Below are 18,903 nucleotides of genomic sequence, written 5' to 3' on the forward strand. Positions count from 1 at the left end.
CACTAACAGACATGAGTCAATTTAATGAGACCAGAAATGGGGTCACACCAACCAGCACACTTTTTAAGATCATTATATTATTTGTCAAAAAGGACAAATAAAATAAAAAAAATATTTACAAAGTTGAAGCATTGTCCTTATAGCTTTCTTAAATTTGCTCATTACAAGCTACTGAACAACTGATTACAAGATCCTCCCAACCATCCCCAGGCAACAGTGAACCAGATTGAGAGACCAGGCAATTAAATAAGGAACAAATTCCCAGGAAACATGAACTGAATAGAAAAATACTGTATTTAACACAGTATGGTAGTAATATTTGTTCTAAACCGCTGAAAAGACAAGTCAAAGTAAGACCATTAACATATCTTTAATGAAGGAATTAATTTCTTGAAAATTAATTGTGGAAAACCACCTCAGAAATACCAAGGTACAGGTATTTATTCTTCAGTCTCTGTTATGGCCATGGTTGTAGATTTTAATGAAGTCACCACTGTGAAAATGATGATAAAATGTAATATATGTAAGAAAAAGCTGGGTTTTGTGAACAGAAACATGTTCTTTGCATTTACTGAAGCAGCTGCTAGGTGATTTTCAGCATTTCCCACCTGCCACAGTTCAGGAGGATGCTGTACCCACAGCAGGCATAGCAAGGAGTTCATAACATAGTGCTCTATGAGAACCATTGAAATAGAAACATGTGGAGATAAGCTAGTAAGAACCTTCTTTGTTTCCCCAGCTGAGGTGGAACACAAAGACAAGGGCAGGTAAAGTGGTTTGCCTGAGGCAAGAAGATTAATCAGCATTACAACCAGGCGAGAATCAGGAGGAGTGATATCTAGTGCTAAATCAAAGTTCCAACAAACCATACTGCCCTTTTGAAGGCAGACAGCACTATCTTTTCTCAGAATAAGTCAATAACTACTATAGTGAACTTGATTCCTTGAGCTTTAGGATCCCTTCATTAGTCTGATAGTTGTTTTCAAGTTTCACGAAGAGCTGTATTTCTGTTAAGGAGGAAAACAACATGGTTCTTTCCCCTCTCCTAGCACAGTAAAGGGGAAAGCAGCTTGAATTTTGTACAGGAATAATATATTGGATACACAAAGAAAAAAAGCAGGATTTCATCCTCCATTTCCCTCCAGGGTTAACTAGAATAATTCCAACTACGTTACCAATGTGATAATAACAATAATATGGTCTAATTGCTAAAAGGAGAGAAATTATGGAGCTTTGAGTTCCATGCCATACCATTTGATTTGATTTCAACATAGTCGACCTATTATGATAATAATTGACACTTTTAAACTCCCCTAGCATTGATGATTTTGTCTTTTAGTTCACAGGTGGTATCCCATATGATTCTCTGCCAAAAAAAATTAAAAAAAAAAACCAAAAACATTGTTTCCAATATTATGCCAGCAAGAATACTAAATTCTGATTACCTAGCATATATATAGTTGCATAAGAAGTCAATGTCTCAGTTAAACAAGTAACTAATAACTCCATATTGTAAAAGAAAAAGCAAAGACACAGTCTTTACTATAATTTGCAAAGTTCAGAAAGACTTGGAAAGCAAAGAAGTCAAAGGCTCTCTGTTTTTCTTGTAAAATCCACTGATTACAATAATACTATTTAACCTTGCCATCCTGCAGACTAACTTGCAAGTTCTCCCCTGCATGACCAGAGCAGGACAGGATCAGACCACCATGGTAACTTGATGTGGGTTGTTTTTTGCTGGAGAGGTTCCTTTTGCATGTCCCTTCCCCACAGCAGATACACTGGGGTCAGAAGTGTACAGCTGGAGTTCAGGCTCAGGATTATTTAACCCTAGGAAGCTCAAAAAGATAAAGCAGAAGTCACACTGGTTTCTAGCAGCTACCCATGGCTGAAACATTGTGCCATAAAAGCATAACATGACTTCACAGCAACTCCACCAAAAGAGGGGCTATAGGAGGGTTTTAGGAGTTTTTTTTCCAAGGGATGTATGGCAAATAAGCAAGATACTTATGTACTCCATTAAACATTGCACCAAAATTAAACAGATTCATGTTTTGACTTTTACCCACCCCTTTTTTTTTTTTTTTAAGAGAGACTTTATGGAACACTACCTGTGAACTAAAAATGAATATTGTTAATGCTAAGGGAAGTATAAACCATTATCATAGTAGAGAACAGCAAAATAAAATTCTGAGTAAAAGTACTAAGATGACAGTATGAATACAATTACTTTTCAATTTTAAAAATCCCATGAGCTTCTCATAGTACATTTAAAATATCCTAAACTTCTAAGAATCCCTCTGGTTAGAAGGTTTGATAAAGCAGAAAAGTATCAAACTGCAATAAAAATATTTGGTCGACTAAAGGAAATCAGAGCATTTGTGTCAATGCAACATGCACTTTGTTAGATTAACAAACAGGAAAGAAGGCTCCCATGTTCAAAGTGCAAACTTTCAATTTAACAGAGAAATAACCAGCAAGACTTCTGAAAACAGAGCACTCCAACAGAAGTGAGGGCAGATGTTTAACCTGCTCAGCATCTGTTCCAAAACATGCCACAGGAAAAGCAAGTGTGATGAAGATAAGAATTCAGATAAACAAAGACCACAAACAACATCTGAATTGTTTGAAAATTGATTGTTTCACTAGCATCAGTGAAAGCAGAGAAGCACAAACCATGGAGTCCAAGCCATAAACCAATGGCTAGAAGAGCAAGATACAGGGTGTAAAGCTGACAGAATTCTTAACTTGATGTCACAATAGAAACTTCATGCAACACTTGTGAAGATGCAATCAGAACCTGCCATCCATGCCTGGCAGATAAGGTAACCTAACATTCAGATAAGGTAACCTAACATTCAGATAAGGTAACCTAACATTCAGGCATAATCCTGTCACTGTGATTTCAAAGACATTACTTGAGGGTTCATTAAAATTAATTTCTGGAAAGGACACCAAAGCCTGAACACAAGATATTCACTGTGCAGACAGCAACTGCTTTTTCTCTAAGGCACAAAAAGCGAAGAGTCTCCTAAAAAATCCTGCATTTCAAAAATACACATCCTCAGAATAATAGGCAGAGTTTCTTCCATAATAAAGGCTCCACCAGCACTACCTTGAGGTCTTTTCAGTGCTTGTGTGCCACATGCTATGAAATGTTACTGACCCTTACAAGGGATTCAGAATAAACTCTTAATTGTCTTTAAGGATGAAAGATGGCCCTTGATCTTTTAAAAGTATTTTCCAAGTAACAGCAAGCCACAAATATGAAATACCAAGTTTAATGAAGGAAAGGTCTAGTGAGGCCAGTCAGACAGATTGTTTAAATTCATCAATTTGTTCACATTTTAAAGACACATAACTTCACAACTGTTATAGTTGACAAACTCAAATTTCCTTCAGGTTAAAAGCCAAAATTATCTTGTGACTTCCACAGTTCAACATACAATATTTTACACCACAGCTCTGGGAAGTAGTATAACATATTTCTACAGCATATTACACAACTAAATATAAAGATGCAATGATAAAACTATCGGAAGGAAAAGGTTAGGAAATATCTTGCATTTCTGGCAGACTTACAGACCCCAAAAATGCCCAAAGTACAAGTGAAATGCAATTATTTTTGCTGCTTGCTAGCTAAACTGCTGACCTACATTTTAACATCCTGAATAGAGGAACAGATATTTTACCCATGGATTCAAAGGGGAAAAAAATCTGTTGAGTTCATATTCCTCATGAATGCCTCCAAATGATGGCAAATTAATAGTTGTGCTTTACTAACATCACCCTTTGGACTTAGTTAGCATGCCTGAAAATCCTTCCCAGAAGAACCACACAAATTCACAAATCTGTTTTACAACCACCATCAGAACTCCATACAAACACCTCAGCTTTCAGTTTGATTACAGGTATGATATAAACCTCTAAAGTCAAAAATACTTCATAGTAAAGTGAACTACATTTCTGAAGCTATAAAATTATTTGCTGAATAATTTGGAGAGTAAACTGAGTGAAAGGAAAAGAATACAAGGTCATTAAATGAGGTATCATTAGTGCCTTGAGCTGTGCAATAACTGATTTTATTTCTTGTCACTAGAAGGTATTTTTATTGCATTATTGGCAAAGCACCCTCCTCTCTTCTGTCATAATCTATTCCTACAGCCAGTTGCATAAGGAAGGTTTTCAAAACACATTTTCAACTCCCCAGCAAGCATTCAATTCTCAAACGGTTTTTAAAAACTCAAAGCAGCAATTTAGAGAGCCAGCTTAAGAGCACTGAACTTGGAACTCTGAAAGTTTTCTGCTCTAGCTCTCACATTACAAATAACTTGCTTTTTTCTTTCTTCTGGAGTTTCTTACAGTCTTTATCTCTCAACTTTCAAGGAGCCACAACAACAAAGTTCCTGATGCAATCCAAATAAAACTGACTACAGGGAATGTAGGATTCTAATTACAGGGTAAGATCTATGCACAGCAAGTAGCTTGTAAAATACAAAAACCAGAAATACAAATGTTATCTGCTTTTCATGGAGTTCTTGTTAGACAGGAAGATCAGTTTGCAGACACAGGTGGGAAAAAAAAAACAAACAAACAAATCCTTAGTTATCAGCAGCAAACACTGTAGGAAACTGAAATAGAAAGAATTCAGCACTTACAGAGGACATCCCTGATCAGATAAAGCATTTAAAGCACTCTTAAACATGATTTCATGGTTAAGTCTAACTGGAGCACAGTCTTAAAACTGAAGACTGAAAAGTGCTACAAAAAAAAAAGATAAAGTGATAAAAATCTTGTGAGAACAAGCACTAAGATGTGACAACAAACTGCAGACACCATGCAGACCTGGAATAGAAAGGTAAGAAAACTGAGGGAGTTTAAAAAAATGATAGATCAGAAGGAGGAAAAAAAGAGAACCTTTATTTGTGTTTATTCACAGAGTTCACATCCCTAGAAATCCTGCACTTGGGGATTCATATCTAAGAAAATAGGTAGATAAAGAATAAGAGGATAATAATAATTTCTATGAACTGCCATGCAACCAAACAACTCACTGCCCAAAATTCAGAGCCAGAAAAACAGTGGCATAGAAACCTACAGATTCCAATGGGCAAGACATCATTGGCAAGCTTAAGGAAAAAAAATGCCAGTTTAGTCAGAATTCACTTTCTTTGACAGGATAACAAAATGTCACTGCCTTTGATTCAGAGCACTAAATGGTATAATGATATTTTAGACACTCTATAGAGAGACCAATGGATGGATCCATTCTTTTCCTGACCGACCCATATGAACACAATATTAAACACAATGAAAAGTTCTGCACATGTCTTACCCCTCAAAATACCTGTTTTCAGCTATACAGAGGCTATGTGAAGCTTTAAAAGTAGAAGCAAAATGTGATGTGAACAGTCCCTGAAATAATTCAGTTCCTGATCAAGAAGAAATTCTCTTACGTTATGAAGGTGGTTTTTTTTTTTCCTTTCTCTTTCCTTTTAAACAATATCCACTTCTGGGACTATAGACTAGTCTGTTTTTCATCTCATATGTCCATATGCTCCATCAAGTTCTACAAACTTGTCATCCTGATTAGGTACAGAAACAAGCAGAATCAATGCCATTCCTACAGTATAAAGTCCTGAATTTCTCTCACTTCTGTTTCAACAAACATTATCTAAATTCCAATTAATACAAAATACAAACAATTATTTCTTCCCTCTATTTCGCTAAAGGTTTCTGCATCCATTTCTGACCCATGTTCAGGATTAGCTTTGTCTTCGGTTTGTTTTGTTAATTTTATTTTGGTTTTTACTTGATTGGTGTTTTGGGGTTGGCAGGTTTTTATGGGGAAGAGGGGGAGTTGGTGATGACAACTGTGGCTGGGTTTTTAACCAAATTTTAATAAAATATGATCGTTTATGCTTTTGGAAAAATTTGTAATTATACTTCATTTCTCCAATTGCAGCCCTGAATTGAACACATAATCCAAGAAGCCAAAACAGCATCTTATTTCAATTTTGGTGATGAGTACTCACTCTCTCTTTAGTTAAATGACTTCAGAATCAGCAATGTCTTAAGTTTAGTTTACCATCCAAAATGGAAAGTATAAAAAAACCCCATGTCTACAATGAAAAAACCTGTGAAAACTACAGTTTTAACTCACAGAAAACAAGAAGGCCAATGAATTTTCATTACACAGGACAAAGGGCAGGGGCATAAGTGAAAGGTAGGTTTTATTCTAGATGTAAATAATATAAAAGCCCATTACCTCTTATAAAGATAAGGAATATCTTATATCTTATAAAGATAAGGAAAGGGTACCGATATTTTCCCAAAGCTACACTAAAAATAGCTATTTCAGAATGGGATAATGTGCATCTCTAAGGAATATACACACACTTCACATGCTGTAGTGAACTGGTTTCTGATGACAATAGATAATTTTTATGGTACTGCAAGGTGTTTTACATGAGAATACAGCTTTTGGACAGTAAGTAAATTATTCCTTAATAAAAGTGATCTATTTCCAATTATTTTCTCTCCTAAGAGACAAAATCACCACTTAAGTTCCTAGCCCACTGCAATAGAAATTAAAGTTTCTCTGACAATAATTTGTTTTTCCTGGGAATACTGCATATCTTTAAATGCTGCATCCATAGCAGTCTAGATAACAATTAGAGACAGCAGCTCTGACAGTGTGTTAGGAAACCATTAACACAGTGACTCAGTACTCTAGAGACTCCAATACAAGTTGTGATTTCCCATAAAAGTCGAGGAAAGAGTGCAAACAACAATTCATGAAGCACAAGACTTGGTTTAAGGCCCCAGTTTTGAATTCCTTATACAGCCAAAATAACTGTTTACTCCAATGACCACTGTGGAAATACCTGGAATCTGTTTGCATGTTTATGATACACTTTTCCTATGGAGACAGACATTCTTGCTTAGGACCTGTCTGTTTTTACTTCCAAAAGATTATGACCTCAGCATGAAGCAAGGCATGGTTCAGGATTAACCTCAGTTGGATTTGAGCTCCCTTCCCCTGTGACAGGACACAAAGTTAATTCAAGCCCCTCTCACAAAGAGCAGGAACACAAACTGGAATCCTGAGACAGTCATAAATCCTAGCCTTTGATACGGGAACAATAAAGAAATAATAATATTTGAATCTTATTATTTTGAAAATGAGATTTGGAACACCACAAACAGCCTTTTTCCATTGGATTCCTAGAGGAAGACTACATCACTGGACCTTCAGAGGGAAACTGCACCTTGTACAGGAGCACTGCTCCAACTGAGCCACCTCTGTCACTGCAGGAGGATGCAGCCACCATTGAATGGGACTGCTACCAACACCCTGCCTGACTGATGGGGGGGTGAGGTTGTATTCTGACTGTCAGGGTTTTAGTACTACTGCATTTTATTTTCATTTTCCTATTAAATTGTAGTTCTGACTTGAGATCTCCCACTGGTTTGCTTTCAAACCAGCACATGGCAATATCAAAGTATCTGCTGGAAGACTGAGGTAAGGAAAGGTAGAGAAATACCAAACAACTCGCGAACAAAAGCATTGTGTTTTGAGATTGTATGTCGATTAAAACAGTAAGTTAATTACAATGAAGAATTGCAGTCTGACCTGAAGAAAGAAGGTTAGGGGAAAGACTGAAGTTTAAATCCTTTTTGCCTTTGATTTTATTCCTGCATTCAGCAGACTTCATCCTCCTTCTCCCCTAATCAAAACCAAAACAAACCCTGCTGTGGCACATGACTGTAGGTTACTGTATTATTTTTCTTTTCATGGAACCTCTATTAGGCTAGAGGCAAAACTACACCAGAGACAGCTACTAGATAGCAACCAAAAGACAGATTTTTTAAAAAAAAATCTGTTGGTAGAGTCGCCAATGTCTCCACTCCCAGCAGGGTACCACAGACTGGATTACACCACAGCCTTCACATCAATACCATACCCACACCAGAACAAAGTCAAACATGCTAAACAAACTTATATCTATAGATTTGAGCAGCCTTCACAGAGTGCAGAGGGTTCCAGTCATTTCCATCACGTCTAAGAAGCAGTCCAGTAAGCACAGTCATATTGCTACTGCAAATATGATCATCCAATTAAAATGATGGCTGCAGAAACACTGCCATGATTTACCAGGCTACAGGTACAGAAATTTCCAAAGGCCTCAAGAAATATATCTCAAATATCCACATTCATTCTACAAATCTCGTAGGAATACTACTTGAGTTTAAAAATGAGCTTAAGAATCTTCAGAGCCTCAAAGTAAAGTGCAGTTGCTGCCTCAGAATCCTTTAATCATTCAAATCTGGATGACAGAGAGCACCACTTACCGCTGAACTGGTAAAGAAAGGGAATCTAAGTGGTCCTCTCCCTTAAGAGCCATATTTATCCTGCTCTCATGTGCACTTCTCCATAGGCTGGAATCTAGAAAGAAAACAGTCATTTAGTAAACCTAGGAAAACTCAAGCACCTTCAGCCCAGGTTGGCATGGCATTTTCCTGCTCTTCTGTGGAGAGAGCTCATTAAAACAAATAAAACATCTCCTTTTCCACAGGTACCCCACAACTCCAGCAGATAACCAAGGCCATTAAGCACATTTCACAGCATAAACAATGTAGGGTTATATATTCTTGAAGATCCTGAGCTACTGCACAGGTCAGAGTCAGGTTGTACATTTCTGAGGTAGTATTGAGGTATTATTTAGCCTCATTTATTTAATATTAACTTGAATGTTAGAGAAAAATCTATTGACCATTATAGCAATTCTTCATGTTATTGTGAGAAAGATTGCAAGTGGGGTCCCTTCCAACAATAATTATTCTGCAATATGATTTCAGAGTTGTTAAGTACTACATTTACAGAAAGGTCCTTGATGTCTAAGTTACTAAAGTATTTCACCCTTCCATGTTAGACAATGTCATTTTTTATACATTTTAAGTGCTTCACACATCTTTCTCCTTCATGATTTTTCTTTATACCTCGTGACAAGAGATGGATCCAATTGCACTAGAAAAAAAAACAAGAAAGGAAAAGAAAGACTCCTCATTTTCACAAAATGAAGATTTCTGCCTCTTCCCCTCTTCTCTTAACGAGCCTCACCTTACATTAGAGCAATACCCACCACAGGTCAAAGCATATTCACAGCAAGAATCATAAAGGATTTATTCCACAAAAAAGGTGAAGTCATTTCCACTCACACACATGGCTAGAAAAAAAACTAAGTCAAAATATTTGAAGGAAAAGATTAATCCATGACTCAGGAAGAAGGAGGAGGAAATGGATTCATTTGGACAAGGAGGTAGGAAGAGTGGGAAAATTATGCTTTCTCAGATGTGAGGAAAAAGCTGGGATCAATGGATCTCACTCCTAGAGAAAATACTTTTCACAGGAAATTACTGTTTGTGTCACCAACTGAGGCAGAATGTTTTTGATGTAGCTGATTGTGAAATTCTGCTATTTGGTTATTGGCTGCATTGTGCAAGCTGAGTCAGCCAGCATTCAAGATATTTGCCACCCCAAATTGCTCTTAATTGACACAGAGTGGTCCTCACTCCCTTTCCTAGCAAACTGATCTCATTACTAATGCATGTCCTTGTTTTTTCCCCAAGATCTCACAAGCACATCCTGAGCACATAAAAGTATTACACCAATAAAGGGTTCACATGCTCTGTCCTGTGAGCACCAGATTGCTCTGGTGATGGTGTCATGCTGAGTTCCTCCCTACCCCCTTGGTTTTCCTGGAAATAATAAACTTAACATAATCCTTCTTTAGATATATAAACTAAGAAGACTGAAATATAGGAGAAGAATCCATTTGAAAAGCCAAAACCAACACCAAAAAAAACCCACATTAAATATAGTTTAATTGTTACTGAAGTCTCTGGTTTAAAAAGACTGCAGATATTTCATAGGTTTTGACTGAAGGTTCCTATGCCCATGTATGAAAATATTAGTATGCGTTTTTTTCTGGTCCTATGACACACTAAGATTTGAAAAACAAGCTTATTTTGGGGAGTGGGGAGGTTCAAGATTTACAGCATTTAGATATACAGATTTCTCTAACAAATGGAATAAATGAGTTATCTTCATTTCCACTAGTAGAATATTTTCTCTTTTTTAAAGACATTTAAGATTACCAGATACAAACAAATGAATAATCACATTTACTGGAAACAGCCAAATATCACAATAATCACTGTATTCATTTGGAAGAGATACCCTTAAAGCTGAACACATCCACATAAAACCTTAATCTCCAAAATCAACTTCCCCTCCTATATCTTGTCATTTAAATGACAAAAACTCCAATATTTTAGTCTGCAGAACTACAGATTTCATGGGCACTAAGCATCTCTTTCTCATCATCATTAGACCTGGATTTACCTTCTTATGCTCCCAGCACTAAATCAAATCTAAAGCCTTAGCTTTCTCTGGCAAGCTAAGTCTACTTCACCATTAGCTCAGCCTACTACCAATTTCTACACATACAAATCAAAGCACCTGCTTGTACTCCATTACTTGTGATCAGTGACATAATGAACACAGACATAAATTAGATTATTGCATGTCCTTGCTCCCCATAAATTAGACACCTGACAAAAATGCAAGTTTTTATATGCTGTCTTCCCACAAAACACACTTTTATATTATGTCTGAGAGCCTTTAAAAACATTATCAACTCCTACTTAGAGGTTACTATGCTCCAGGAACAATAACAGAATGCCACAACAATATCTTAACCAAACTGTCTGGCTAGAGACTATGACTAGATATTAGCTCAAATATTTAATCTCAAATTAACGTTGGCAACACGAGGAAATTCTCTCCCCTGGCACTTTTCCAGGAGATCCACTGCACCCCCAGGATCCCAAGAGATGTTGGAACACCAGTGGTTTGTGCTACAGGCTTCTGGTCCTATTTGGAATGCCTCCCCCACCTGCTGGGCAATTACAGAGATATTGTTCTGCTTCCAGTGCTCTCATTCCTCTTTCCAGGTAAGACCAAGACAGCTGCACTTCCTGGTAAAGACCAGGAGAGAGCTGATGAGTCCTATTTAGTTGATTCAGCTTTTTATTTGAGTCCACAACACAGTGATGAGTTCTAGCCAGCACTCCTAAAAGCAGAGTCCTCTAGTCTAACTAACAGTGGACATGTTACACATGCACTCACTTAATAAAAGTGTAGACTTCTGTAGGAGATTCTAGTAACTTTTTTCCACTGAAAATATTTTTCTGCATGACCAGTGATTAGGCCCACAGTTTGTCGGAGGTGCTGTCCAGGTAATTTTGCACAAAAAAAAAAAAAAAAAAAAAAAAAAAAAAAAAAAAAATCGAAAAACCAACTGCTTATAGTTTGCAATATTGGTAATTGTTGTAGAAGCCTGAGTGACACACTGAAATAATAAAATTGTATTCTTGGACTATTATGAAGGTTTTTATTTAACACTTTATATAGGGTTTTACATCTGCAGCCTTGTATCACAAGGTAAATGCTGATTTACAATTTGTTTGACTCCTCTGGCAGGTAGCAGCACATGCATGTGGAATTGCAGGCTCTGTGTCCCACATTTTTTCTCTTTGTGATTTCAACACTGATTTAGGTTTTGGGATGTTATTTCCTCAAGGAATAGGTGTAGATAAGCAGAGCACAAACCACACTTCAATCCCATCCCATACAGTCAGCCAAAAGCTTTTTTCAGAGATCAGCTGCTCTCCCACTGCTCCATCACAAACCTCTCCTGCCTTGCAAGAGCTCCCTGCTGGCAGCCTCCTGTTGCTCCAGCCTGTTTAGAAATGGAGAGCAGCTTCCACAGCACCACAGTGCCTTTTAGCACCCTGCACAACAGGTTATTTCTGCTAGGGAAACAAACTGCAGCTTGTAAAATCTCCCAGTTTAAATTTCTTCCTCGTTCAACGTGTTGGCTTATATTTAGCAAAGTAGAAATTAGGAGGGTTTCAGTTATACTAAATTCTTTAGGAAAAACATCCATGCCCAAAAGTATCTTGGTAACAGCATGTTTTCCAGGTGTGGAAAACCTTCACCCAGTGTGATTCATTTGATACTACTGATGGCCCTAAAGTGGTCCATCACAAAATTATGTTCTTAATTATTAAGCCCTAAAAATTCAGACAATTAAACTCACATTTTTGAGCTCATTCTTGTCACACTCGTTCACCCTTGCAAAGGCTCGAATCAAAAGGCAAATCTGTGAACTTTCACCACGCCCTTTCTAACCCCTAACATCATATTTCAACACTAAAAATATCTTAAAATAAGGTCAATCAAGAGCTTAATTTCGCTTTCAGAAAGAGCCAGAAATGCACACATCTAGGCTCTGATTGTTAATAATCATCTGAATTAGAAGAGCATGTTACCTATAAGCAATATGGTTAACCTGAGAATAAGAAGTTATTAGCTAAAAGTCATTTCAGACCAGATATCCCTTGATTAATATGAACAGTTCCTGTCTGTACTAAAGTACAATCTTTTTTCTGCCAAACAGTGCTTGCCCTTATTTTACAATTCTGGGAGTCTGGGAATCATTAGTTATTATTCTCCTAGACGCAGAATAACTGTTAATGGAATGCCACAAATCAAATTAAGAGCAAAATTCTGACAGCATTTATGTGAGAGGTCAGAAAGTAAATACATGCATTCTGTCCTTCAGCAACACATCCAGCCCATCAGAAGTTTTTCCACACCAACCATTTAAGAACTCGAGATCCTGTGTCATTCTGCTTTATAAGAGGCTTACATGGACATGAATTAATTACAATAGTCAGAGCCAACTCAAAATTAAGCTGGGTGTCACAAATCTAAGAAACCATAAAACCAGGAGCAAAAATAATGAAGAGCCCTTCAAACAGGGCATTAAAATGGGTTGTACGAGCATGTGATCATATACACAGATCTGTGGATCACACGCCTAGAATGCAAAATTAAAACTAGGAGGGAGAGGTGGGAAAAGGCACTACCCATGGCATTCATTCATGGCTGCAGCTCTTGCAGAACCAAGAATCAGAGGGGAAGCACTGCTGAGTAGTTTGTGCCTTAAACTTCAAGTACAATCTCAAGCATAAATCCATTAGCAGTCACAGAGGGGTTTTATTTTCATAGCATGTTTTTTCCCCTCTTTTATCTCTGTTTTCTGCAGAGAGAGGACCTCATTTTAAATGAGTCTCTGTATTTGAAAGTACTCCTTTTAATGTATCATAGAACAGTTTGTTCTGGAAGGGGCCTTAAAGATCATCTACATCCAGCCCCCCCAGGTTTTGGTAGCTTTACCTTCCAATAGATCAGGTTTCCCACAACCTCAGCCAATCTGACTATAAACACATAAAAAGGTATATATCTATTTATTGTCATCTCTTTATTTAAATATTTTCTTAATATTTCACTTATTTTACTATATATTCATTACATATTTCTATTATATTAAATACTGTCAAAGTATCTATTATAATATATATGGAAGTTTGGAGTGTGTGTTTATATATATTTATATATAAACTACATGTAGTTATTCATGTCAACTCAAGTTTGTGCTATTTCTTTTTTCTTCTGGATATTTCTCATTTTAGTCCTGTTTTACACATCTGTACCTTGGAAATAGCAAGGGGGATGGAGAGGGAGAAACAAACAAAAATCTACCTCAGTCAAATAGGTCAACCTGAAAACTACAGGCAAGGAATATCATTGTGTAGATTCTTGAGAGTGGAAGAGGGGGAAAAAAAAATAAAATAAAAAAATAAAAAAACCTAAATCTGAAGCCAGTACCATTCCTCTGCATACAGAGTAATTTCTTAATCACTTCCTGGTTTTAAAAACCTCCTTGAACATTAAAAAAAAAAAAAATTGTTTATGACCTCCGCAAGGCAAAATCCTGCTTTGAAAGCAAGATGTATTGGACTGCTCCTTCCATATATTTATTTTTCATGGTGGATCATATGAAACATGTTAAGTAGAACATACATAGAATGGATTTATCCAGGTAATTCAGCTTTCTCCAAGATCAGGAATGGAGGAGATCAGTCATCACATGTACTACAGTAAGTCATTTTGCCAAGGCATGTGTTTTCTTACAATGCATCTTTAACAAATTTTCCCATTCAAATACAAGAGATCTAAAAAAATGGAGTTTCCATCATCATTGACTACATTATGAAAATTATTTAAGTTGGGAGATAAAGGCATAAAAGATTTGATTATTTCTTTACACCCACTTCCCCTCAAAATTATTTCAGGCAAGAGGCCACTGGAACAGTCACTTGGCATCTTTTGGGTTATTTTTAATCTTATCAAAGTCTTTAAAATCTCCCTTCTGAAAGGGGCACACCAATTTCTATACCTGGTAGTATTATGGGAACAAACTGATTAGCGATAACATTTCTGGCAATTAGCATTTTAGAAGCAGTTTCCTTGAAGAGAATTTACTTTTGAGGTTCAGGAACTGAATAATAAGTGTCAGCTTGGTGCACTCCAGAGCTATATTTTACCTTTTATGCAGTGCAGAATAATCATCATGTTAAAAACATTTCTTGGTTCTCAGAGCAGCAGTAATGCAAGCTGCTATCGTGTAATTCTGGGGGGTCCAATGGACCAGGCTTGCTCAGAGCCCCATCCAGCATGGCCTTGAACACTGCCAGGGATGAGCCATCCACAGCTCTGGGCAACATCTCTCAGTGCCTCACCACACTCACAGTAAAGAATCTTATCCCAGTACTTAACCCAAACTTTTTATCTGTTTAAAGCCCTCATCCCTGCAGCCTCTCCCAGCAGGAGAAAGGTTCCGTTCCTGAAATAGTTTTTGTGGTCCTCCTCTGGATTCACTCCAGCAGGTCTCTATCCTTCCTCTGCTGGGGACCCCAGTGTGGTGTTAGAGGTCAGAGGTTTGTGCTGACAATAAATTACCTCAAGTGAAATTGCCCTGCTCTGGTCTCATTTACCCCAACACCATAGCCAGGATTTCATCTTGTCTGCATGTAGAGATCAGAAATAAAAGAGCTGTTCCTTCAACCAGCCACTGTGTGGGGCACAAGGGAAAACAGGAGATTTTTGCACCTTAGAGTGTACAAACATAGAAGTGTAGATTGTGCTGCTCAGAAGAAATGCCTACAGAATATCACAGTTTTCTGTTATTAGATAACATGACTCTTCCAAGTATAATGAAATTGGAGCTAAGTTTCATTATTTCCCTACAAACATACAAAAATTCCAAAAGGAGCTTAATATGAAAAGAAATAAAAATGTCCTTTCCCTACTGAGGCATAACATAAAGAAAAATGATTGACCAGCCCAAAGTCAAACATATTGCAAGTAAAAAATGAAACAAAATATTCCAGAGTTTAATACTATAATCAAGTACATAGAGAAGATAACACTGTATTTAACCACTTCAGAGGGAAAGGAATAGAGATCTACACAAATAACTCACTGCAAGAAAACATGACAATATTTGCACATCTCTGTGTACAAACCATTACCTGTAATGAAAGGATTTTATCCTAATAACCATTCCTGTTAGTCAGAGAGGAAATCTAAAAGACATCTTTATTTACACTGATATTCCTCAAAAAGAAAAATAAATCTGACATTTTAACAGAGAGGAGCAAAAAAAATATCATTAATTCAGGTCGTAGCCCACACTAGCAAGGCTGGATTGGACTGGCATCACAAGGCATTGCATGGTAAACAGTGGTTGCATTTTCACAATATTTGCCAGTGGTGATTAAGTTTTTCATTTTACTGAGTTAATATCAAATTCACCTTTTTTGGTTATAACTCTGAAAACCTTAAGACCAGCTTTAGACCAGTACTGACAAAAGTTAACTTTTAGATAAAGGTGTGTTATCTCTGGTCCTTAAGTCACTTGTTTGAGCTACTAATAAACTTCCTACTACTTTCAATCAACTTCAGCATAATTTTTTCCCCTTTCTACAACCTACTGGGGAAAAAGAAAAGGACATCAGAGAACTATAGAAAAGTTAAAAGGAAAGAAAATAGCTGAGAGAGATCAAAGTTATTGCCTGCTAATAAGGGAACTCAACAGGATGCAAGAGCAGGAGTTCCAACTGAGCAACAAGCACACGAGATGAACCAACACACCAAAAAAAAGTAAAACACAGAGGTTGAGCTACATATTTTCCAAGATCCCAGTTCTCCTCATGCTCATTGCAAGTTCTACCTTCAAGCCTGCCTCTTCTAGACAGACACAGGAAATCCAGTAGACAAACTTCCTGAAAGCTGAGAAAGGTCAAATTACGTTGTGAAATTACCTGTACACTAAAAAAACAAGAACATGGAGCCTACAGCAAAATTTGAGCATAGTTTCTATTCCTTTTTTCTTTTAATTAACTCCAATTAGCACTTCCAGACAGCAAACTGTGCTACCTAGTCATTATAATTCTACACAAAGAACAAGTCATAAAGCAGCAGTGAGCTTTTTCTGTTTGTAAGGAGAAAATACTTCATTTATAATTTTGAACCACTGCCAAAGAGTATCCAATCACCAGACATTTTCTTCCTCTCTCCTTTGCACAAAAAAATGTGGTGGAGCCAAAAAGCTGTAACAATATCACAGAGAGGGAATCCTCAGCAGGGCCAGAGGCAAAACTGCTCTGCAGGATGATTCCCATATCAGTGTCTCAGGGGTGGGTGTAACGTGAGCAGAGCACATCCAGAAACTCCAATCAAACCCAAAGGCTCAGGGGGACACTCCAGCATGTTCATATTACTTTTGCACCAGAGATAAAGTTGGGTGTGGGAGCAGAAAGTGCAAATCCTACTTCAAGGCAATGAGCTGTGTGCCAAAAGTGCTCCTGAGCCTCTGGAAGGCCAAGCAAGAAAAGTTCAGGTGGTATTACCTGATAGAATGGCAGATTTCATGATAAATCTGTAGACTATGATGAGGTTCATAGAACCACAGAAAATGATAAGGGACCATCAAGCCCAACTTTTGACCCTGCACAGGACAGCTTTCTTTGGAGTTTTTTGAGTCTGGGGGTTTTTTTGTTGATATTGTTGCTGGTTCTGGTTTAATCTTTCCCCCCCTGCTCAATTCATAGGCTGAAGTTTTAGTATGGAAGAGGCAAGGAGGAGACCACTGGCAAAATAAAGAAAAAATAAATATAAGAAGAGGAACACTGTTTTTTAGGAAGTAAAGTTTGGATGTTGATGGTTGTGTGAATAGCCATGCCATGCCTGAAAATTTTGTAGCTCAGTAGGGACCATTGCAGTTTCAATTAAAAAGTCACTATATGTCACAGTATTTTTAATTATTAGACCCCCAAATTCAGAAGGCATACAAGTCACAGCCTGTATTTTCTTTTGCATTGGTAACTCCCAGATATGCAGCAAATTACAGAAGCCCAACAACTTCACATCTATCAGCTGATGTTCAGTAACCCATTATGCAAGGAACTGGCACACAAGTTCTGAGTACACGATGAATTGCTACACAGTCTGTTCCAGGATGGCTGCATTGTTTGTTCTCAGGATTGTCTAAAAATTGATATTGAAAGAAAAGAAAAATTATCTTTTAAACTGTACAAGTCTCTTGCAGAAGAGGGCTAGTGTTTTGATAAATATTTCCCATTATTATCATGAGGTTGTACCGGTTTGTGATGGCACAAGTAGAGACACACATACCAGAATTAGCTGGAAGGAAAAGTGTCAAAGCCAATTTTCCTATTAGCAGCCAAATTCAATGAATTTGTAGTCATTAGGTTTAGGAGTGCTCAGATTCCAGACTTTATTTTCCTCCCCACAGAAAAAGATAACAGAGACTATAGTGGGTTTTATTGATAACATTAGCTTGAGTTTTGCAGTTATTTATGATTATGTCACAGAACTTTGTTTCCCTGCAAGTCAGAGACACATTAGACTCACATTTGGAAAGTGATCTGTTCACTTATTTCCAATGCAAGTCTCTGCACTATTAACCCTCCAGACACATGAGACTGGTAAGAAGAAAGAAGTGTAAAAGTTCTCCATAAGCACCCATTTCCAGAAATTTGGCACTGACTGTTTCAGTTGCAAATGCACCAAAACTTAGAAGTCACACTGCTGATCCACTGCCCTGAAAACTTCAGTCTTCTGACCTGTTCCTGCTGTTACCTGGGATATGTGGGCAGTCAATCAGTCCATCTCCCATTTGCAAGAGTAGCAAAGAAAACTCAAAATCCCTCCAGAGAGCTCATTTCACAATAAAATACCAGCACTTTTCCATCTATCACCTCTAGAGACACTTCCATGATCACTCCTTCATCTCCATTTTGCATTATCAGCCTCAGAAAACTCTGCCAATCTTGAAACACCCATCACCTCCAATATTTCCAGTGCAACCCAAGGCAATAATTGGCCTCAGCAAGAAAACAGACACATTCCTACGCCCTCAGGGTGACAGGCTGTACATTCCACCTGCAGCTGTGGCTTTCATTATTTTCTGTGCCCAAGTTTAGAGATGCTATCAACAATGCAGGGTTTACATCAGCTGGCTCCAAGGAACTGTGCCAATTACACTTCCATTATACCAGCAAATATCTGAGGGTCAGGCATGTCAAATACCTTGCCAGGTATTGCCACTGCCACCCACTGAAGTGGAATCCTACAGGAAGGATCTGCCACCCGAGCAGCCAGGCACAGTCTGCCCCAACAGCAGGAGAGAAGGCACACACAAGTTTTTCCCTTAGATTCACGTTTCTGGACAAGACACAGAGCAGAGGTTTCAGGGAAATAGCCCATGACCTTTCTCAGTCAGTGCCCAGGTGAAAGAACAGGATCCTGAAGCCACATATCTCTACTCATTACCATGACTTGAATGTCACATAGGTAATCCGAAGCTCATGTGCATGGCCCAGCTTTCCTAGCTACTCTCAGTA

The 18,903-nt window shown here is 37.7% G+C and overlaps 1 protein-coding gene across 1 annotated transcript in view; it reads right to left on the minus strand.

Moving 5' to 3' along the window:
* INSC (INSC spindle orientation adaptor protein) overlaps positions 1 to 18,903 on the minus strand; it is a 116,006-nt gene that overhangs the window by 75,569 nt on the left and 21,534 nt on the right. Inside the window, exon 2 of the mRNA XM_033062783.1 lies at positions 8,356 to 8,449. Coding sequence (XP_032918674.1) covers positions 8,356 to 8,449 — 94 coding nt within the window. The remainder of the gene's footprint in view (positions 1 to 8,355; positions 8,450 to 18,903) is intronic.

The sequence above is a fragment of the Catharus ustulatus genome, chromosome 6 (assembly GCF_009819885.2).
Source record: "Catharus ustulatus isolate bCatUst1 chromosome 6, bCatUst1.pri.v2, whole genome shotgun sequence".
In the NCBI taxonomy this organism is placed as follows: Eukaryota; Metazoa; Chordata; class Aves; order Passeriformes; family Turdidae; genus Catharus; species Catharus ustulatus.